Genomic DNA, 22,392 nt, shown 5'->3' with positions numbered 1-22,392 from the left:
ATAACAAACCTAGTTGGTCTCTAAGGTGCTACTGGAAGGAATTTTTGTTGTTGTCGTTGTTGTTTCAACGCTGCTACCTACCTGCCTGATAAAAGTTTGCCTGGTAAAAAGAATGCCAGCTAGTTTCTCAGATTCCCCCAAAGCTTCTCAGAGGGGGCTTGTAGACATTCCATGGCAGCCAATCCTAACAGCCAGCTAATTTGCGAAACATCTTGTCTCCCTGCCCACTTTGGACGGCCAGAAGCAGCCCTCCCACCTTTGTCGAGGACTTCTCGCCCCTAGCTGGGTCATTGCTGCTTCCAGCTTCCGATTAGCAGAAGAAAGCTTTCTATAAAAGAACGTGGTGTCAGTGTTAAAATACTATGTTGACAGATTCCTTAGTATGGTTGTTTTTTCTTGTTATTCCTTCCCACAAAAGAGGGTGATTTTTCTGGCAGCGAATACGCAAGCGAAGAGCGAGAGAACGGAGTGGAACTTGCCCATACTGCCATGGTTGCCAAGAAGAATAGGAAGCCAAGGGCATTCAGTGGGCGGGAGGCCTGATGTAGCAGCACAATGAATGAGACATTGGGTTTCTAGTTGAGGAGGCAGTGTGTAAGGATGTCTTGCTGTACCTACATAGGGAAAGGAAAGACCGGGACAATTGATGTAATAAAAGTCTTTGGCTTCAGGTAGGCACGGCGCCCTTGTACTTCTTCCTCTATCTTTTGCTATATTTTGAAACGGCCATGTGTTTTTCATTCAAAAGCAACCATGGCTTTTAAGTATAAGGAATTGCTGATAACCAAATACAGTGGTATCTCGGGTTAAGTACTTAATTCGTTCCGGAGGTCCATTCTCAACCTGAAACTGTTCTTAACCTGAAGCACCACTTTAGCTAATGGGGCCTCCTGCTGCTGCTGCACCGCCGGAGCATGATTTCTGTTCTCATCCTGAAGCAAAGTTCTTAACCTGGAGCATTATTTCTGGGTTAGCGGAGTCTGTAACCTGAAGCGTATGTAACCCGAGTCACCACTGTAGATAGATATATTGTATTGTGCTTGCAGTGGTTAAGCTTATGGCAGGCATGTCCAAAGTCTGTTTCGGGGACCCAATCTGGACCACAGGACAGTTTAATGTAGCCCCTATGGCAGTTTATTTCCTGAGGTAAACTTCAATCCTAAAAAAAACTTCAATCCTAAAAAAGGTCAACAACTTTGGTCGGCCCTCACGCATGTTCACTTCATCATAGCTGGCCCTCTTTGAAAAAGGTTTGGACACCCCTGGGCCTTAAGGCATTGACTGTGAGAAGCTGCCGTGGTGGCACAGAATGTTCATAAACATTCAGTAGCTCATGGAACAAAGCTGCTGTAATGTTTGCAGTCCACCTTCTGTGAAAAGAGGGGAAACTATCAATACGTAGGGGGTTAAATTCTACACAAGTCCTAGAAGCGAGAGGAGTTGCTTGGGGCAGGCTGAGGACTGGCAAGAAGGCTCAGAAAATGGAGGTGCTAAGGGAAAATGGGAATTGAAAGTAGAATGTGGAATGGGAAAGTGATAAAAGGACCTGAGGGAAAGGTTGAGGGAAAGGGCAGAAGAGTCAGGCAAATAAAGCAAGAATGAACTGTGAAGAAACCTCACAGTCCTTAAGGTCAGGAGGGGGCTGTATGCTGCCAAATGGCTAAGGAAGTGGGACAAAGTAGTCAGTAGGAACTTGAGTAGGCAATGAGTTATAGGAGCACAGCCGTGCAGAGGTACCACGGGGGTGATTCTGTAGGGCCTATGGACAAGAAGAGCTGTGTATTATTAGTAGGAGGGGAGTGAGTTCTGGAGAGTTGGGGCATGTGAGAAAAGGTCGAGCCTAGAATCTGGATGCTGACAGAGATGGAGAGGGATGGCACTGTTGCCCCTTAAAGGTTAAACAGGAGAAGAAGTCTACCTGTTGTGGCTTCTGCTGCTACTGAGGTTTTATGAGCTGCTACTACTACTACTACTACTACTACTACTACTACTAATATTTTATTATTTGTACCCTGCCCATCTGGCTGGGTTTCCCCAACAAAGATTAAAAATACATTAAAATGCCACACATTAAAAACTTCCCTGAAGTCAGGTAAATGTCAGGTAGTTGTTTATTTCCTTGACATCTGATGGGATGGCATTCCACAGGGTGGGCACCACTACCGAGAAGGCCCTCTGCCTGGTTCCCTGTAGCTTTGCTTCTCGTAGTGAGGGAACCACCAGAAGGCCCTCGGAGCTGGACCTCAGCTTCCAGGCAGAATGATGGGGGTGGAGACGCTCCTTCAACCCCAATAGGCTCGCTATAAACAAAAAGAAGTGGTGAAACATAGTGAAGAAGTGCCCACATCACAATGCCTAGCTATTGTGGCAAGCTACAAGTGCCTTCTTTTTCTTTCAAAGACTCATATAATTGTAGAGTTGGAAGGGACCCCAAGAATCATCTCACCGAAACCTCTGCGATGCAGGAATCTCGACCAAAGCATCCAAGGCTGATTGATGGCCATCCAACCTCTGCTTAAAAACATCCAATGAAGGAGAGTCTGCAACCTCCTGAGGGAGAACGTTCCACTGCTGAACAGTTTAGTCCTTATAGTCTACTGTGTACCAGTATTTTTTGTATTGATAAAAGGCCCTTCCATTTTTCTCATTGCCATTCAGCTCAAGGCATCTCTCTTCCTACTCATTTCAGTGGGACTGGCATAGGAGAGGTTTTCTGAGGCAGGGGGTAGCAAAATTTCCAGGGCGATATTTGCTTAAATCACAACAATATGTCACATATTATGACTGCATGCACAGGGCATTTTCTTTACTGAGGATACATGGCGTGCTCAGAGAGAAAGAATCGGCCGTGCTATGCGACTGGGAAATTCAGCAGTTGCTAGAAATTTGATTTTTGCATTTTTTACAATGTACATTTAAGCAAAGGCACCCAAGTATTGCTTCATTTCAATGAAGGCAGAGATATCTCCATCCATCATGTTGAAGAGATTTTATTTTTTGCAATATAAAACCCAGACATCAATAGAAGCAGTGCCTAAGTATTCAAGCAGCCAGGATATTGTTTTCTGAATTTCTTCCTAGGCCAGAGAAAGAGACCCTGCTTAAAGTGGCCTTCTCCGTCTATCCTGAATTGGAATGTAAAAAGGCATCATTTGTAACATCAAAAAATTCAGTTTCACATAAAGTAACCAATGCATCAAGGTGAGTAATGCAATGAAGTTTGACGTCTGCGCAGCGCTCTCTGTCTTAACAGGATTACGGTTGCTTATGCTGGACAGAAAGAAATGGGAAACCTTTAGCCATAGATAACAAAGTCTGAAGCTATTGTTTGTATCTGTCTCTTCTCATAGCAAACTGAATTGTTCCAGCAGGCCTCCTCCAACATTAGAAAAGCGAACTGCTCAAGTGGCTGTCTGGGAGAAAGTTTTTTAGGAGCAACAGTTTGGAAAGGCACCATGGTGTACTTTTTCAGTAGGGTCAGGGGGAGCAAATGGACATTGAAGATATAGGCAACACACAAGGAATCTTTGCAGCTGGGGTGCTTTTAGCCCCAAAGATGATCACCCATTCACTGTACAGTCGTACCTTGGAAGTCAAACAGAATCTGTTCCGGAAGTCTGACTTCCAAAACGTTCAGAAACCAAGGTGCGGCTTCTGATTGGCTGCAGGAAGCTCCTGCAGCCAATCAGAAGCCACGGCAGCTGCGCCAGATGTTCGGGTTCCAAAGAACGTTTGCAAACCAGAACACTCACTTCGGGTTTGCAGCGTCCGGGAGCCAAAACGTTCAACCAGTGGCGTAGCGTGGGTTGTCAGCACCTGGGGCAAGGCAAGTAATTTGCGCCCCCTAACCCAGGGCAAGGCAAGTAATTTGTGCCCCCCCGCTGCACTGTCCCTCCCCCAGATAGTCCCTCTCTCTCTCTCTGCACCGCACCGCACGCCTGGCACCCCCCCTCCACAGTGGGCGGCGACCCGGCAGCTCGGATCGGATTCGCACAGCCAGCACTGCAGTGAGAGAGAGTGAGTGAGCCAGGTAGGGGCAGAGAGCTGCGAGTGCGAGCGCCCCCCCAGATGTTGCGCCTGGTGCGGCCGGCCCCCCCTGCGCCCCCCACACTACGCCACTGCGTTCAACTGGCAAGGTGTTCAGCTTCCAAGGTCCAACTGTACACAAATATTGCTAATGTAATCAGATACGAAATAGGCACAAACATAATAGCATAAGCCTTTGGATCAAATTGTATCCATGTTGCCTAATGATAGAAGGCAGATGCTTCTAAATTTTACTCTTTGACATTTTCCTGTAAAATGGCATTACTAATAATGATCACACATTATCTTCACAACTCCAGCATGCGATATTTCCTCTCGCAGCCCACAAGTTACATTACAGTTCTCATGCCAGGATTCATACTGGTTCTGTACCAAACTCAACTGTTGAGATAAAGAACATCAAGATTTTATTGTGAGGACTTCTGCTTGACGCAGTCAACAGATTAGAAGGCCATTCTCTACTGCTACAACCGACTTTGGGTTACGCCTGCAATTGTCTGAACTATTGATCCAATTTAAAGCATTGGATCATGAATTGGACCTCACAGGGACTGGATCTTTTGCTGGACCGTGAAGCAAAAGTCCTTGAAATAATGAGAGCTTTTGTCAAGCTAACAGAAGAAATCATGTTATGCCCAATTGGAACCTCTTCTGGACGAGTTGTTTTGAAAGGGGTGCAACTCAACCATTTTCAGGGTCCAGAGTTTTTCTTGATCCAGAGTCAGCCTTTAGGTTCATGTTAATATTTTGCCATGAGAATTGCGGGTCAAATATTAATATTATCAAGTTACAGGGAACCATGCAGAGGGCCTTCTCGGTAGTGGCACCTGCCCTGTGGAACGCCCTCCCACCAGATGTCAAAGAGAAAAATAACTACCTGACTTTTAGAAGACATCTAAAGGCAGCCCTGTTTAGGGAAGCTTTTAATGTTTAATAGATTATTCTATTTTAATATTTCTGTTGGAAGCCGCCCAGAGTGGCTGGGGAAACCCAGCCAGATGGGCAGGGTATAAATAATAAATTATTATTATTATTATTATTATTATTATTATTATTATTATTAACTAGAGTCATACTTTGGATCTCATACACCATGGCTCTCGAACAAATCGGCTCCAAAACGATCAAAACCTGGAAATGAGTGTTCCAGTTTTTGAACAATTTTGGGAAGCTGAACGTCTGGCGCGACTTCTGCGGCTTCCGATTGGCTGCAGGAAACTCCTGCAGCCAATCGAAAGCTGCACCTTGGTTTTCAAACAGTCCGACCGACTCCCGGAACGCATTCTGTTCGAGAACCAAGGTATGACTGTATTTGAAATAGGGGTGAACCAAGATCACTGGTTGTTCAAAACTGGATGGGCATTTCAGCAGGCAGAAGCAATTTTGGAGTGCCATATCTCAAAGAGCAAAGAAGGGGACAGCCTGAGCTGTTGCCAGCCCGAGCCTGGGGGGAAGAGGCATGTGGGTGCGGGTGCACAGGGCTGCTGCCTCTGTGCCTGCATGCCTCTTTCCCTGACTCGGGCTGGCAGTGGCTGCGGTGTGCAGAGCAGCCTGAGCCTGAGCCCCTCCCCCCAAACCCGGACATATCCTTTAAAATGTAAATATCCGCTGGGATGGGCATGCTGGCCTCATATTTATGGGACCGCTTCTCCTGGTATGCCCTGCAGAGGACCTTAAGGTCCATGAATAATCATAGTTTAGAGGTCCCGGGCCCTAAGGAAGTCAGATTATCCTCCACCAGGGCCAGGGCCTTCTCAGTGATGGCTCTGACCTGGTGGAATGCTCTGTCCCATGAGACCAGAGCCCTGCAGGATTTAACTTCCATCTGCAGGGCCTGTAAGACAGAGCTATTCTGCCTGGCTTTCAATTTGAACTTAGCCTGATCTTTTATTCCCCTTCCTTCCCTCCCCCTCCCCCTTTTTATGAAGATTACCTGCTCTGGGCTCCCACAGCTAGTTTTCCCCTGGTCTCCTCGCTGGCCCAAATAGGACTAATTTAGCCAGCTAGCCCTGGTGATCATCTAATGGTTATTGGATGGATTTCCCCCCTAAATTGACTTTTGAATTCTGAAATTATTATTCACGTCTTATACTGTATTTTATGCTGTTTTTTGTTGCATCAATTTTTGGATTTGTTGTTAGCTGCCCTGAGCCCAGTTTTCTGAACCGGGAAGGATGGAGTATAAATAGAATATTATTATTATTATTATTATTATTATTATTATTATTATTATTAAAGAGGACATGTCCGAGTTTTCCCGGACATATGGCAACCCTAAAGCAATTACCATGTCAGGGAGCTATAGCATAGTGGAAACTTTCATGTTCCAGAAACTCTCAACCAATCTCATGTAGACTGAAAGTGCATCCATAGGAGTCTGTCCATTGCTGTTCTGAGGGGTTCCCATTGACAAAAGGGGCGTAAACATTGCTTATTTTGTCTGTAATTCAGCTGTAATAAACATCTGCTATCCTGCACTCATTGTTTTGGCCAAAGCGTTTGGATCCAGTAAAAGAACCATTGCTGTTGGCAACATAGGAGGTAAATCATTCGAGCTGCTAACTCAGATCTTGCTTTCTGCAAATCAAAGAAAAGAAAGATGCTTTATTATTTCTTGTGCCATCTCTGGGGCATGGCAGAGATAGATGTCAAGGAAGGTAGAACTTGAATTCTCTGAAACTGATGGAGCCAAAGAAGGCCAGTCAAATGGCTCAAAATAGAAATGTTTATGAAACAAACTGTTTCATGCCGGAGGTTCGGTGTGATGACAGCTATAAATATTTAGGTGCAGTTGTGTTAATGATGGATGGTTTATTTTGAATCTCAAAGGCTGAGTCACAAAGATCTAGAGAGCTTACTTTATTTGAATGGTCATATCAAATCAGCTGAGAAGTTTCATATTCCTGCTTTTTCAGTATGGTACTGTGTTGTTGTTTGTTAAAAAAGCAGGGATGGTGAACCTGTGCCCCCTTGGATTTTTTAAAAAATATTTATTTAATAAATGCTGAAGCTCTACAGGTCTAGTCATGCCTGGATACAAACTACTATAAGGTAAAGGTAAAGGACCCCTGGACGGCTGGTACTGTGGTGCCTCTTGGGTTTGCCAGTCGGAAGGTCGGCGGTTCGAATCCCCATGACAGGGTGAGCTCTCGTTGCTCTGTCCTAGCTCCTGCCAACCTAGCAGTTCAAAAGCACGCCAAAAAAGTGCAAGTAGATAAATAGGTACCACTCCAGCAGGAGGGTGAACAGTGTTTCCATGTGAAACTACTATGGCCCACCTTGCATTCCACAATAGAAGAAAGAAAGGTGTGATACGTATAAATGTAAGTAAATAAATAAAACTAAATATTCATGGGATTATGTCACATAATTCCGCTCACCCCTTTAGGTGTGGTGGTGTTGCAGGATGGCAGAGGCTCCCTGGGGCCCCAATGAAGGAATCATGGCCTCAGTTCCCCTTTCTTAAGCCGGCGCTGCCTATCAGGAGCCAGATCCTGGCCTACATCCCACTTTGGCGAATGGGGATGCTGGCTGTGCAAGGGGCAGAGCTGACAAAGCCATTTAAGCAGCCCTCACCTAGGGCCTGTTGTCTTTGTCCAGGGAGTTTTCTTGGCAGGGATACTGGAATGGCTTGCCAGTTCCTGCTCCAGGTGGATCACGTTTGGTCAAAACTCTCCACTATGACTTGTCCTTCTTGGGTGCCCTAGCTCATAGCTTCTCTGAGTTATTCAAGCCCCTTTGCCAGGGCAGGGCAGTGATCCATGAAGGGGAAGAATTGATGCTTTCAAACTATGGTGCTGGAGGAGACTCTTGAGAGTCCCATGGACTGCAAGAAGATCAAACCTATCCATTCTGAGTGCTCACTGGAAGGACAGATCCTGAAGCTGAGGCTCTAGTACTTTGGCCACCTCATGAGAAGAGAAGACTTCCTGGAAAAGATTGTTGGGAAAGATGGAGAGCACAAGGAGAAGGGGACGACAGAGGACGAGATGGTTGGACAGTGTTCTCAAAGCTACCAGCATGAGTTTGACCAAACTGCGGGAGGCAGTGGAAGACAAGAGTGCCTGGCGTGCTCTGATCCATGGGGTCACGAACGACTAAACAACTAAACAACTACAACAACAACACCTGGGGCCACACAACCTCCACACGTTAAACTTAGAGGAAATTAGTGCTGAGAAAATGTGGTAAGAATCACACTTCAATTTTCTTTGTTGGCTTGATTGTGTTATTTAAATTACAGTGACCTGCATCCAAAGGCGTTTTGCACAAGTGGAAAGGAGCTTCCACTCATGGGTAAGGCTGAAATTCTCCATTCCACTACAATCCCCATGCACAGCGTCACGTCATCCTGAGCACTGCGTGACTCTGGGGGATGAGTTGCAGAGACCTATCGTGGAGAAAGAAATCTGGGAAGCCTCATTGTACAAGTGGAGTTCTGCTCGTTCTTCTCTGGGTGCAATCCAGCTGCCTCATTCCCTTCGATTCTACTGCCCACTCAACACCGTCTTGATAAATAGCATGGGATTTTGCTTCTCTAAAATTCAAAACGTGTACAATTTAACCAATTTTTATTTATTCATTTATCTCTGTTGATTAACTCTGCTAATTGTTTTCCTATTTGGAAACTCTCACTTTGCAGGTTTTTATCAATTAGTGATTAAACAAACAAGCAGCTGAGAAGTTTCTTAAATCTCCTATAATATCTCGAACAATTCTTTCAGCAGTTTATGTTATGTGGGTTTTTTCCTTTTCCTTTGACTGTTTCAATTACAACAGGAAGAAAAGGGCGAGGCAGACATCTGAGGTTAACCTGAACAGATCCTTGAAAATTAAAAGGCATCTGTGGGTTGGCTTGTTTTTAGCATTTGGTGAGTGTCAGTCAGTTGACTCTGAGCCTCACTTCATTCCTCAGGAACTCACTGTAAATATTAATGTTCTGAGGCGATGGAGAGAGACGTGCCTCCTTTCAGCTTCTATCAAGTGGAAACTTGCAGTTGGTTTGTGTGCCACATTTTTAGCAGGGTGAAATTTGAAGTGGCATCTGGGCGCCCACATTGGATGTTTCATTAGAAGCAGGGATTTAAATGCACACAGGACTTGCCTGTCAAAAACCCCTTAACACCTGAAACTCAGTTTGGCAAACATTCAGAAGGGCCAAAGCTAAGTGCTGGAGCGTTCAGGTAGTTCCAGGTCCCGGTGGCAGACTTTGGGCTCTCAAATGCGGTGTCCCTGCCTCTACAGCATTGTTTTTGCACCCCCTGTAGGGTGGAACCCAGTAAAAAGGTAAACCCTGAACAGTTAAGTCCAGTCAAAGGCAACTATAGGGTTGTGGCACTGATCTCACTTTCAGGCCGAGGGAGCTGGCTTTTCGGGTGATGTGGCCAGCATGACTAAACCACTTCTGGCGCAATGGGACACCGTGACAGAAACCAGAGCGCATGGAAACACTGTTTACCTTCCCACCACAGCCGTACCTATTTATCTACTTGCACTGGCAGGCTTTCAAACTTGTGCTACTCTATAACCGCCTCTGTAAATTTAATCCTGGTGTCTCCAGAAATTGCTAGGACTGATCCCTGTCTGAAACCTTTGACAGCTGCTACCAGTCAATGTACACAGGCGCCTCGAGGTAGCCCTGTCCTCCGGATATATGCATTGCGCATGATGGAATTGCTTTTCTTTCTGGAGTGGGTTGTTATGGCTTGTCTAGTGTGGCCTTCAACTCCCATCACGGATCTTTAATCCAAAGCAGGGTCAGTGAACTTTTTCATCAGGGGGCCGGTCCACTGTCCCTCAGACCTTGTGGGAGGCCAGATTATATTCGGAAGAAAAAAAATGATGCAAGAGCACCACGAGCCCCGGTGGCTGCTTACCTGTGTCTTGTGAGTGGCAGGGGCTGGCAGCAGTGGAGGGACAATGAGCGGCGAGCAAAAGGGTTCCAGAGAGGGGCTGCTTAAAATGGCGGCCGCTCAAGCGCTGCTGCTGCTGCTGCTGCTGGCATCAACAAAGCCCAGCCTCCTTCCTCCTCTAGGCAGGGCAGGGAGAAGCCAGGAGGAGGGAGGGAGGAGGCACCGCCGCTGCTGTGTGAGGGAGAGGGATAGAGAGGGAAAGAACGTGCGTGCTGGCGATCCACGCGGCAATTCCTGGACCATCAGCGGGCCAGATCCAGAAGGGAATTGGGCCTGATCTGGCCCACGGGCCTTAGTTTGCCTACCTATGGTCCGAAGTCTCTGGAGAGCACCAGGATAACGATGGATGGTCTCAGTCTGCATGACTACCACAACCTGCACGAATAAGTCGCTGTCAAAATTATCTTAAGAAATTTGCATAAGTAACTAGGGGTTGGAGGGGGAGGAGGATTTTGTGATGTTCATCCTCCATAATCCTTGATCCTTCCTCCCCGTCCACCCGCCCACAGCAGATGTCACCTGTTTTGCAATCTTGTCATCTTCTTTAACGCATCCTTTATAGGCTACGGTGAAAGTGAGGAACGAAGGAGGAAATGAAAAGGGGGTTGTGACAGTTTGAAATGTTTGTTTTGACAAAAAATTATGAATTATTAAAAGGGCATTGCCTGGTTCTCCCTACTTTGCTACCATTACAGAATAAACAAACGTTGCCGAACAAGCCCAATGCAAATTAATTGGTAAGGGCATTGTAATATGCAGCCACAATCTCTAAAAATAATATTTTTTAAAAATGCAGCACTCCAGTGAACTCTACATGTTCTCTGCCTGCATCCCTGCACAGGTACAGGAACTATTTGATCATTTCCAGTCCATTCTATTTGGCCATACATAATCCAAGTAGGATAGAATTACATGCTTCTTTGAGAGTTACCTGGCAATCCATTTCAGCACCAGATCTACAACCTTTGTGTGCTGGGCCCAGGGGTTAACCAGAGCAACACGGTCCAGGTTCAGTCCCAAATCCAAGGATTCGGCAAGGAGTCAGTCCGACAGGGCCCAGGCAGGAAACCAGGCTAAGTCGGGTGCAGGGTCTCAGGCTGGTTCTAGCAAACAGCAATGTTGCTCCCGCAACCTGGGGCGGGGTCCAACAGCCTTTTATCTTTGTCGGGGTAATGGCCGGTCCCGATCCCCCAGTGTCTCACCTCCCTGTCTCACCTGAAGGCGAGCCCTCTTCCTGCGAGTACTCAGATCTCTCCTTCTCTCAGACCTTAGTCTCTGCAGCTTGGGAGATGTCGGTGGGTTACTAGACCCAGAGGCTGCCTCAGCCTCTCCTGACCCAACTGGTAGTGGAGCAGCTGTAAGTGATGCCCCAGCTGAAGACAACGAGGCACATCTGGAGCCAGGGCAGGCTCAGGCCCCTGACTCAGCCCAGCTGGTGCTTGTTGCAGGGAAACCTGTGCAGACTGGGGCTCTTCAGAATCAGGCCCCTGACTTGGTGGTGATGCCGCCTGAGGCAAAGGATCCAGTGCGGACTGAGACTCCTCTGGGTCCAAGTCCGAGCCCGAGTCCCAGGCCATCACACTTGGACATGGGGGGCAAAGGCCTGCACTGCTGCATGTGGTGTGGTGCGGCAAAGTCCTTGTCCTCTACGTGCTCCATGCAGGTTTCCGTAGGAAGTCCTGCCTCCTTGCCTACTTAGGAAGAGGAAGGTGACGGGGCTCCAGGAAGGGCAGGAACGTGGCAGGGAGAGTAATCTGTAAAAAGAAATTATACAGTTGGAAGGTACACCGAGGGTCCTCTGGTCCAACCCCTGCAATGCCAGAATCTCAACTAAATCATCCATGATGGATGGCCATCCAGCCTCTGCTTAAAACCCTCCAATGAAGGAGAGTCCACTGCTTTCTGAGAGAGTCCATTCCACTGTTGATGTTAGGGACTCGGCAGAGGAGGAATGGTGGAGACAGCTGTGGCGTTTGTACGGAGCCCCTGGTCGTCTCATGGACTATTGACTCGTACACCACTAATCCGCTGCCCCCAACCAGGTCCTCCCAGGTAAATCACTTAAGTCTCAGTCAGGTTCTCACGTTAACAAAGAAGAGTGTAGTTTATTTCAGACACAAACTTTAACTGCATTCCAAACGTTGTTACTCTTTACCTTCCTAGTCTTATTTTATCCTGTCTGTATCTCTTCTACTTCCCTCCCCTCACACAAGAACCAACTGCACCAACTGTCTCTATTACAACTACCTGCCAACTGCTTTTCCAACTGCCTTTCCCAACCAACTAACCCACTAAAACCAATGAACTAACTAACTCAAATCTCAGGCTAAGCCCTTTTATAAACAGGGAGGCTCCGCCTCCGGCTTTCCTATTGGTCAACATTTTAACCCTTTCTCTCTCCCCTGTACAGACATTTTCTAAACGAATGGGCAAACGCCACATCTGCCTCCCCAGCTTGACCCTTCCAGCGAGGAGGAAGAGGAAGACAGTTTAGATTTACAACAGGGGTTTGAGGGAGGTCACAGCTCAGAGGCAGATGAGGGGGAAAGTTGGGAAATAATGGGAGAGGAGGAGGAAGCACCAGGAGGCGACAACTGATGGACACAGTGTCTTTAGCAAGCAGTCCAGACCCTCCATCTCCCAGAACCCGGCAAGCCTTGAAAGTAGGAGAGCAGAGAGCTCAAAGACAGAGGGCATGTAGTAGCACCTGTAGAAGTAACAAATGAGGAAGTGGGAGAGATGGTGGGGGTGGGGATTCACTCAGGATAACGCCATTATCCTAGAGTCTGGGTTCTATAGCCCCTCTCTGTAAATACTGAATAAAAAGCGGACAATAAGAAACATTTCTTTGTCTTTGTACGTTCCTGGGCAACTGGCCAGCAGCAGCCTGACAGTTGGACAGCCTTACCATCTGAAAGTTCTTCCTGATATTTAGTCAGAATCTCCTTTCTTGGCACTTGAAGCCACTGGTTTAGGTCCTATCTTCCAGAGCAGGAGAAAACAAACTTGATCCATCTTTCATGTAATCAACACAAGATGTCTTCCATGTGACAGCCCTTTAAGTCTTTGAGTTTCATTCTAAACCACTAAGCCGCTTGGGCTTGCTGATCAGAAGGTTGGCGGTTTGAATCTGCATGGCGGGGTTCGCTCCAGTTGCTCTGTCCCAGCTCCTGTCAACCTAGCAGTTCGGAAGCACGCCTGTGCAAGTAGATAAATAGGTACTGCTGCAGTGGGAAGGTAAACAGCATTTCTCTGGCTTCTATCACGGTGTCCCATTGTGCCAGAAGTTACTGTTAGGTCCATCAGTCTGCTTTAGCCTTGTAGCCTCCACAAACTTCTGAATCCAAAAGCCACTAGCTTCCATCCACCAACATCTGCCAGCTTCTCTTAGGTCCATCATGAGACGTCCACCAGCTTCCAGCCATGGATCTCAGCAGCCTTCAAGCAAGCAAACTTGCCTTATTAACGCTCCCAAGCATTCCACTGCCAGAGGATTGCCTCCTTCCATTCACCAGTTTGCCTCGTCCAAGTGGAAGAAACCTGGGCAGTGCTGAATGTCACATCCATTGCCAGGCGTGTCCTGCTGGAAACAGAAAAGGGCTTTCTCCTTGGCCTGCCTTAATATCTACTCAGCTGCCAAGTGCTTTTGTGACATCACAAGAAACCCACAGCCAATGACAACAGCTGAGGAGGCATCACCTTCATACCTTTGATCCTCACAATGGCAGGTGGACCTATCAGTGATTGTGTGCTTGTTTATTCGGGACAAGGGTGGAGCTGTGGTCTAAACCACTGAGCCTCTTGGGCTTGCTGATCGGAAGGTCAGTGGTTTGAATCCACGTGACAGTGTGAGCTCCTGTTGCTCTGTCCCAGCTCCTGCCAACCTAGCAGTTCGAAAGCACACCAGTGCAAGTAGATAAATAGGTACCGCTGTGGCGGGAAGGTAAACAGTGTTTCTGTGCACTCTGGTTTCCATCACGGTGTTCCATTGCTCCAGAAGCGGTTTAGTCCTGCTGGCCACATGACCTGGAAAGCTGTCTGTGGACAAACACTGGCTCCCTCGGCTTGAAAACGAGATGAGTGCCGCAACCCCATAATCGCCTTTGACTGGACTTAGCCGTCCAGGGTTCCTTTACCGTTTTTTACTTTCTTATATTGAGCCAAAAGAGATCAATGGATGGGAGCACTCTGGGGAAGGGGTGCAGGGAGGAAGAAGCTACCTGGTAGATCCTAACCAAAAAGCAATGTTCCGTTGGTGCACCTCTTACCAAGGCAGTCTTTCTTGCAGTCATTGTGTTTGTGCCCCTTGACCTTCACTCTACAGGTGACTGTAGAAAACGTGGGTTTTCCCAAGCATGGCAGAGGAAGCATGTCATGGCATGCACAGCCTTCCTTCCCTAATAGGAATAAGGCTTGCTCACATTACCATGGGAAGCAAGGACTCTAAATAGATTGAAATATCCTTCTCTGCTCCTTTTTTCTTTGGCACAAAGTGAGCGCAAGCACGCACCTCTGTCTGAATTTGTATTTGTCCCAGTGGCAACGAAAGTGTCTTTCGAACCAGTACCCACCTCTGAATTCATCAACATCCATATGCATCTCCTAAGGTTAGGATCCGCCACTCTAGGTTTGCAAATGGAACCCTGTCTGCAGCAGGTATTTTTGCGCTAGGCACCCGTGATCAATGAGAGTATGACCCTAGATTTTCCATTCACATTTGCACCTAGAATTCACCACTGATTTGTGGTGGGATACTTAGAACATCCCATCTCTTCTCGTTTAGTATACCCACCTTTTGTGTTGGAAACTTTCAGCCAGATCTTAAGTACTGTTCATTTTTTCAATCCACGTAACCTTCCCCTTAGTAAGCAGAACGTTTAAGTTGTTTAACTTCTTTATAGGATCCTCCAGGACAGATTGTACTAACCTTAGCTAGTTCACCCTCATTTCTCCTCTACCCTGACCCCTTGCCTCCTTTTCCATGCTTGTTATTTCCCCCATATTTTAACAGCAACCTAAAGGGAATACAGGACGCGGGTGTTGCTGTGGTCTAACCACAGAGCCTAGGACTTGCCGATCAGAAGGTCGGCGGTTCAAATCCCCACAACGGGGTGAGCTCCCATTGCTCGGACCCTGCTCCTGCCAACCTAGCAGTTTGAAAGCACGTCAAAGTGCAAGTAGATAAATAGGTATCACTCCAGCGGGAAGGCAAACGGCGTTTCCGTGCGCTGCTCTGGTTCGCCAGAAGTGGCTTAGTCATGCTGGCCACATGACCCGGAAGCTGTATGCCAGCTCCCTCGGCCAATTAAGCGAGATGAGCGCCGCAACCCCAGAGTCGGCCACGACTGGACCTAATGGTCAGGGGTCCCTCTACCTTTACTAAAGGGAATACAAAGTCTGGTGCTTTCCTTTAAGCCCATTTTAGGAGGGTTTAAGGAGAACCCAGTCCCAGGAAGGCTTCAGGGTAGCCGATGGATCTTGCTTAGCACGAATCCTGAGTTATTAACCTATAGGTTTTCCCTACAAGTCTTCTAATGAAGAAAAACTTACCCCTTCTGCAGAACTTAAGAGGTTCTATTGGCAATCATGCTGCATGTATACATTCTGTTAAGTAACGTAAATAGAAGAATAAATGATCAGTGGCCATGGAATGTTGGGGAAAGAACACGGGAAAACAGGGAGGAGGAAGAATCGGATGAATTGTCTTGGAAAGGGATACTTTACTGGCATTTTGAATAAAAGCACTTTGCGCACGGCAACCTTTCGTTGGAGTCCAGCCTTGAACAGAACATGCAGCACACCCTGGTCTGAAACAGCACATGTGATCCTCTAAAAGTCTCCAGATCAAAGCTTCATGGATGTGGCTGCTCTTTGCTAATAGATGCCGGGTTGGCAGCGTTGTCAATATGTTTGGTCCTCTCCAGTGGAGAAAAAGCAGATCAAATCCAGCCAAAGAAACCTCCTAGGAACAGAGAGCGCAAGGTACCAGATTTATGAGAAAGAATAAAATGTGCCTTGATGAACAGCGGGGCATCTTAGTCACCAGGTTTATTTATCTTCTATTAGCCTGCGGTATTAACGTATAAGTTTTCCGCACAAGTCTTAATGAAGGAGTGCGACTCAAAGTCACTGACTGTAATGAATATTTCCATTGGCTAATGCACGATTGCAAGGTGGCATCTGAAAGGCAGATTACTGACAGCAATCAATAGAGCACAAAAGCAGTGTATTTCTTTGATTGTTTATTTTGCAAAGATATGGGGAATGCCCTGGGATTTTTTGATTATTTCTCTGTACTCCTTCTGAATGTTAATGTTTTCTGAAGATTGTTTCAGACAGGCTGTTGGGTTGCTGTTACTCACGGAAGCAGCAGCGAGCGAGGAGTTGCTGAGGCAGAATTCACATCATGGCTTGGGTCAAAGGAACGAGAGGATATGTCAGCTAATTGCTGCCTAACACAATCAGAATTTGTGTGTGTGTGCTTTGGAGACCAAGACACACCCGGGTTCTAAGCTTTTTTCCAATCCAGTTCCATAGCTTGGGCTGTTTGCCTAGTTTTCTTTATGCCTTGGAAGACCAGCAACAAAGAATGGGGACAAAACTACCTGTAACTGCTGCTGTAGAATGTGGGCTAAGTTTTCTCTCTGCTGGACGAAGGTACTTCTATGAAAAAAGCTGAACTCCCCAATTGCTTCTTTCAGCTCATGTGTATAACTTGATGTGAAACAAAGGCTCCCTGGAAACGGTAAATATTGAAGAGAGGACTGCGCGTTCCTTAAAAAAAAATCAGCTGAGCAGATTTACTGAGAAACAAAGACATATTAGATCTAGAAGCATTAAGAAGAAATTAGAAATCAAAGTATATTTTTGAGCTATTGTTTATAAATTCAGAAATGACGGTGAGTTTTTGCGGGGACGTGTTTCTTTTATGTGCTTTGTTTTGTTGTAATTGACTAGTGCCTGGAAAATCAAGCTTTAAACCAAAAATGTATCTATCTTTAAAAAAAACAATCCTTTGGTATTTGTTGTGCTGCTAAGCCTATGGCTGCAATCCTAAGAATGCTTACTTGGGAGTAAGCACCATTGAACTCAGTGGAGCTTACTTCTGCATAAACAAGCATCAGGTCGCACATACCATAAAAATAGAGTTGTGTGCTGCATGGATAAAATTATGCAGAATGACAGGTGGAATTAAAAAGCAGCAGAACCCTTAAAAATACATTGAGCATCATTAAGAAATTGTACAGTGGGTAATTTAGTTGACGGACTTTCTTTCTAGGGCGTTATTGCGGCTAACTGCGATTAAAGGTTTGTTCTCTACTAGCCATGCGAATGTTCAGTAATTTCTTCCTTCTAAACTATATCAAAGTAGTTCTTGAGAAGTGTTCACATTTATTTATTTAAGAGATCATTATCTGCCTTTCGATTCTAAGGTCCCCAAGTTGGATGACCTGTACTTTATAAAATAAATTTACTGTTCAGGGACTGATTTGCTGAGGATTGTGATGATGAATCTCACGATACCACAACAAAGTTAATAAACAAGCCAGTGCCTTTTTCCTAAAAATAAATTAAAAATATTTAGTGGTACTCTCATTTTCCTACTCATATTGAAATACTGCCCCTCAATGAGGACAAACTTAGATTCACAAAATGTTTAGGGGTGTGCGTCCCCCCAGGAAAAAAGCACGGAACAGAACTGCTTTTAACAAATTCTTCAGAGCCTAATGTCAGATTGGTTTAAAGTATCACTGCCTAGAATGTATGGAACGACACTATAATTGGAAATCAGATACAAGCCTTCTTGTTTGTATCTTTAAAGTATTGTAAGAAAAAAGTGTGTCTTCACTAATTTGGGGTGATTTGGGAGTCCCCTTTTGTCTCGACATTCCCCTGCGCTCACAGGGCAGAACTGTGCTACTAAGCCAAGTGTTATTTGCTAGAAAGCACAGAGCCAAGTGTCAAACCGAAAAATTAAGCAAGGGGATTTGTGTTGTGGACCGAGCAGCACTTTTCCTTGTCCTGTGTGGTAAATGCGACCACTCTTAATCTAACACCTCATGGAACACATCAACAACATGAATGGCTATTATATTATCTCTGAGAATTAAAGAACATGAGGATAGATGCAATGGTTCTAGTTCATGGTTTGATTTAAAAAAGAAAGATATCTGAATAGTAAAAAACAGCAACAACCCAATTTGCATCCCAATTATACACAGCAATATTTTATCCTCACAACAACACTGAGAAGTAGGTTAGGGTGAAAATTTAGGATTTGGTCAGCCAGCCAGTAAATGGGGAACCACAGGTAGAAACCTCTCTACATGGGCCAAATAGAATTTCAACAAGATTGTTAGCTTGTACTGCTTGCCTGCCAAATGGACTGAAATGTTTAAGAGCATGTTTTAAATTAGTTGTCTTTCTTTTGCAGCTGGCAGTTAGGGTTATACAATATTCAATGTTTTGAGAACTGTGTTGTATGGTTGTATTATTATTATTATTATTATTATTATTATTATTAATAGAGAGAGAGTTGTCCAGGAGCACCTTAGAGACCAGCTAAGGTGCTACTGGACAATTTATTTATTTATTTTATATATATTTCGTTTGTGTCAAACCAACATGGCTACCTACCTGAATCTATATTTTTGTTGTGAGTTGGCCTGGGAAAGTTTTTTGAAGCGTGGGTTGCAAACAAAAATACAAACATACCATGTGTAACAGAAGGGTTCGGTTCAAATAGCTAGGAGCCACTTCTTTACATTTACATTAACTCCGAAGGGCCACGCTCCTGCATATTTTTCTCACATTCTTACTCCATGTGTTCTTTTTAGATGCTTCTCTTTTAATGCCTTTTTATACAGCACTATGTAGCTCTGTCCCCCAACTGTTTATCAGAACCTTTTTGGTCTCCTACTTCCTTATAGGCTTCCTCTCCTTTGTATAGTGTATAGTTATACCTCATGTTGCGTCCACTTCAGGTTGCGTGTTTTCATCTTGCATCCCGTGGCAACCCGGAAGTACCAGAATGAGTTACTTCCGGGTTTCCCCGCTTGCGCATGTGCAGAAGCGCTAATTCACGCTTCTCGCATGCACAGAAGGGCCAAGTTGTGCAGCATGCCTGCGCAGACATGGCACTTTAAGTTGCGGGCTTTTCACATTACGGACTGGCCTCTGGAACAGTGGCGTAGAGTGGGGGGTGCAGGGGGGCCCGGCCGCACCGGCCGCAACATCTGGGGGGGGGCGCTCGCACTCGCAGCTCTCTGCCCCTACTAAAATCCACGGGTTAGGGGGCGCAAATTACTTGCCTTGCCCCGGGTGCTGACAACCCACGCTGCGCCACTGCTCCGGAACAGATCCAGTCCATAACTTGAGGTACCACTGTACTCTCTTTACTTTGGTCGAATCCCATCTCCCAGCTACCCCCATTATTTCTCTATCCATTATTTCTCTACCCTGCCCTATCCCACAGGTCTCTGCTTCCTAATATCTCAGCTATGACCCATTGCACTTTAGTTCCCAATCTTCCCAGCCTCTTACTCCATTTGTAGAAAAGCATAAGACAAGGTCATGTTGGATCAAAAGCCCAGCTCTGCTTCCAGTAGTAACCAGGGAGATAGATGTCAGATTTTTCCCATTTTCCACATTCCACGCTGCTCTGGCCAGCAGTATTTATCAAAACACTCAGGACAGGAGTTATGGCATTCTTCATTTTGCATTACTAACACTGTTAATTCTACCAAATCTTAAAAAAAAAAGGCCAACCAAACAACAAAATATACTGGACTGAATCTGAGTGATCCTGCTCTCATCATGGGGGGGACGGGACAGATTTATTGATTTTTGGACCAGGAACTACAGAGTGAGAAGAACTCTGAGCAAATAACTCAAATAAGGAATTGCTTTCAAACTCAAAGTTCAAACACAATCCCTTTTATGCATTTGGAAGTTGCCTCTAAACATTGTTCGGGATTAGTCCTAACCAATTTTGTATTTCTATCAAACTCTATATCCAATTTAGTTAACTTCCAATTTGCCCTTTGCAAAACCTCATTTGTTACTTCAGTGGAATTAACTTTTGCTGCTGGGGCTGCCATATGTTCAGAATTTCCCAGACATAGACAGGATTTGTCTGTCAACAATGGCGTCTGGGCTGAATTTTCGAGAATGGTTTAAAATGTCCGGGAAAACCTGGGCATATGGCAGCCCTTCCCAATGTCCATGTCCGGATTTTCACTTTCTGAAATATAGCAACCCAACCTTATTTACCCTGTAATATTAAAAAGATGCAGCATGAATAAATTGTATTGTTATTGCTATGTTGGACACAAATGGGCAGATTGGCCGCTCTTGTCTAGAACAATGGGGGGGGGGTTATTGGGTTGTTTTTGTTTTTATTATGTATTTGGTGCTTTTAAATTGTGATTTTATGTTGTAAATGCCCTGAGACCTCCAGGTATAGGACAGTATACAAATTTGATTTAAAAAGTAATAAATAAACTGACTGGAATGTCACCCGTCACACCTATCTGCTAGGACTTGGGATGAGAGCATAGATAGATAGATGATAGATAGATAGATAGATAGATTTTAACATATAAAATATAAAATGTACCACAAAACTTATCACTTATACAATCTTTTTTAGACTTCCATCAGCACCTCTGATGATCCACTGTTTTAACCACTTCTTATGCATTTCTTAACTTTATATTGCCTTTACATCTCTTAACAAATCATCCTCCCCCTTCTCCATTTTGCAATACTTCCAATAATACTCCTCACAAAACTTCTTGCAAACCTACAAACATTGTCTGATCTTCACAAATACTTTTCAAGTAGTCCATAAATTTACTCCAGTCTTCCGTGAATTTATGGTCCCGCCGGTTTCGAATCATTCCTGTTAGTTTATCTAGTTCTTCATAGTCCATTAACTTCATTCTCCATTCTTCAATCGTTGGTAATTCTTCTTGCTTCCATTTCTGCCTGATCTAGGGTCACAAAGAAATGTTTCTCTCTTTGCATCTTCAGAGCCTTGACATCCTACTCAAGACAGACTTACTTATACTTTCGTTTCTCATCTCTTCAGTTTCAGGTAATGAAGGACCTGCAAATGATTCTTACCATGCCCTGATGATGAAAAGAAGAAGATTGTGGAATTCCTTTGTTCCTCTTTCCTGGAGAATGGATGGCGAGCCCTTCACCTCTGCTTTCTTCTCTTCTGGGAACATTCCCGCAGAAACCGGCATCACCCTGGAACAGAAAACAACCTTTGTCTTTGTCGTTTTGTTATTCATTTTCCTCGGAATCCTCATTGTCCGGTGTTTCCGGATTCTTCTTGACCCCTATAGGAGCATGCCAACCTCTACCTGGGCAGATGGACTCAACGGACTAGAGAAAGGACAATTTGATTATGCCCTGGCTTAAAAACCAAGGATGCAAAAACTTTATCAATAAGTCTCTGTCATGTGGAACCCGTTTCTCACACGGGCAAAAATATTAAGGCGTTGTTGTTTTCAACAGCTGTAAGGCAGGTGTGGGGAATCTTTGGCCCTCCAGATGTTGGTGAAAAACTTGGTCAATGGTTATGCTTGCTGGAGCTGTAGTTCATCAACATCTGGAGAATCAAAGTTTCCCCACAGCTGCTGATGGGAAACCAGCAATTTCCTCCAAGAAGAAAAGATGGAAATTTTTCGTATGCAAAATTCAGCTTTGGGTATACAACGCACACAATATCTTTTAGCTCAGACAGCACTTTGATTTGCAGCTGCCTTATTTCTAAAAGGAGATGGCTCTTCCCTCTCCCCCCCCCTCACCTACCTCCAAACCTTTAATGAGCATATCCATATTTAAAAGCAAGCATGTGATTTTTGTGGCTTGTGTGTGGACATTAGGTAATGTTTTTCGAGCACAGGCAAAAAATGTATTTCCACTCCACTTGTCCCTCTTACCAGAAAGGTAAAAGTTTCTCAGCAACCTTAATTAAAGATTGATAGCTTCAAGGGCTGATTTCAGTGGAAAATATGGCTCACTCACAGTACAACCTTGATTAGGAAACCATGACTGAAATCATAGATATAAATCAGGAGTGCCTTTCCAAGTCTGAAGGTATATAATCTGCTTCGTTTCAAATTATAGTAGGTTCTTTTAGGTTTGTTTCATGTTGCGTCAGCTGTAGCAATTTTAGTTAAACTCACTAAAAATATGTATATTTTTTAAAAAATGCACATCTGCTCCCAGTACAGTGGTACCTCGGGTTACATACGCTTCAGGTTACAGATGCTTCAGGTTACAGACTCCGCTAACCCAGAAATAACTCAGGTTAAGAACTTTGCTTGAGGATGAGAACAGAAATCGTGCTCCGGTGGCACAGCAGCAGCAGGAGGCCCCATTAGCTAAAGTGGTGCTTCAGGTTAAGAACACATTCAGG

At 45.2% G+C, this 22,392-nt stretch overlaps 1 protein-coding gene and 1 long non-coding RNA gene across 15 annotated transcripts; one reads left to right on the top strand and one right to left on the bottom strand.

Annotated features, from left to right (window-relative positions):
- The first annotated feature begins 596 nt into the window (after positions 1-596).
- CTXN3 (cortexin 3) lies at positions 597-21,964 on the top strand. Of its 9 annotated transcripts, XM_083404469.1 has the most exons (3): positions 13,681-13,784; positions 15,841-15,941; positions 21,052-21,964. In XM_083404469.1, the coding sequence occupies exon 3, from the start codon at positions 21,096-21,098 to the stop codon at positions 21,387-21,389; it is 294 nt and encodes a 97-aa protein (XP_083260595.1). In that variant the 5' UTR covers positions 13,681-13,784; positions 15,841-15,941; positions 21,052-21,095; the 3' UTR covers positions 21,390-21,964. The 9 variants fall into 9 exon arrangements, with proteins under 9 accessions (XP_083260598.1, XP_083260602.1, XP_083260595.1 ...); XM_083404472.1 differs by lacking the exons at positions 13,681-13,784; positions 15,841-15,941 and adding an exon at positions 597-671; XM_083404476.1 differs by lacking the exons at positions 13,681-13,784; positions 15,841-15,941 and adding an exon at positions 11,775-12,011.
- LOC310660085 lies at positions 7,847-15,529 on the bottom strand. 6 transcript variants are annotated; one of them, XR_014503151.1, is made up of 4 exons: positions 12,868-13,126; positions 11,162-11,713; positions 10,265-10,334; positions 7,847-10,232 (listed from the first exon to the last, which is right to left on the bottom strand). It is a non-coding gene; the product is annotated as an uncharacterized lncRNA (long non-coding RNA). The 6 variants fall into 6 exon arrangements; XR_014503153.1 differs by having other exon boundaries at positions 11,175-11,713; XR_014503149.1 differs by lacking the exon at positions 12,868-13,126 and adding an exon at positions 15,510-15,529 and having other exon boundaries at positions 7,847-10,334.
- Positions 21,965-22,392: the final 428 nt, after the last annotated feature.

Source organism: Podarcis tiliguerta, assembly GCF_965153285.1.
Source record: "Podarcis tiliguerta genome assembly, chromosome: 11".
NCBI classification, from domain to species: domain Eukaryota; kingdom Metazoa; phylum Chordata; class Lepidosauria; order Squamata; family Lacertidae; genus Podarcis; species Podarcis tiliguerta.
This window is presented reverse-complemented; position numbering and strand designations above follow the sequence as displayed.

Bases quoted from the DNA above. Each gene is read 5' to 3' on its own strand.
- CTXN3 (XM_083404472.1), top strand. From the start codon at position 21,096: ATGATGAAAAGAAGAAGATTGTGGAATTCCTTTGTTCCTCTTTCCTGG.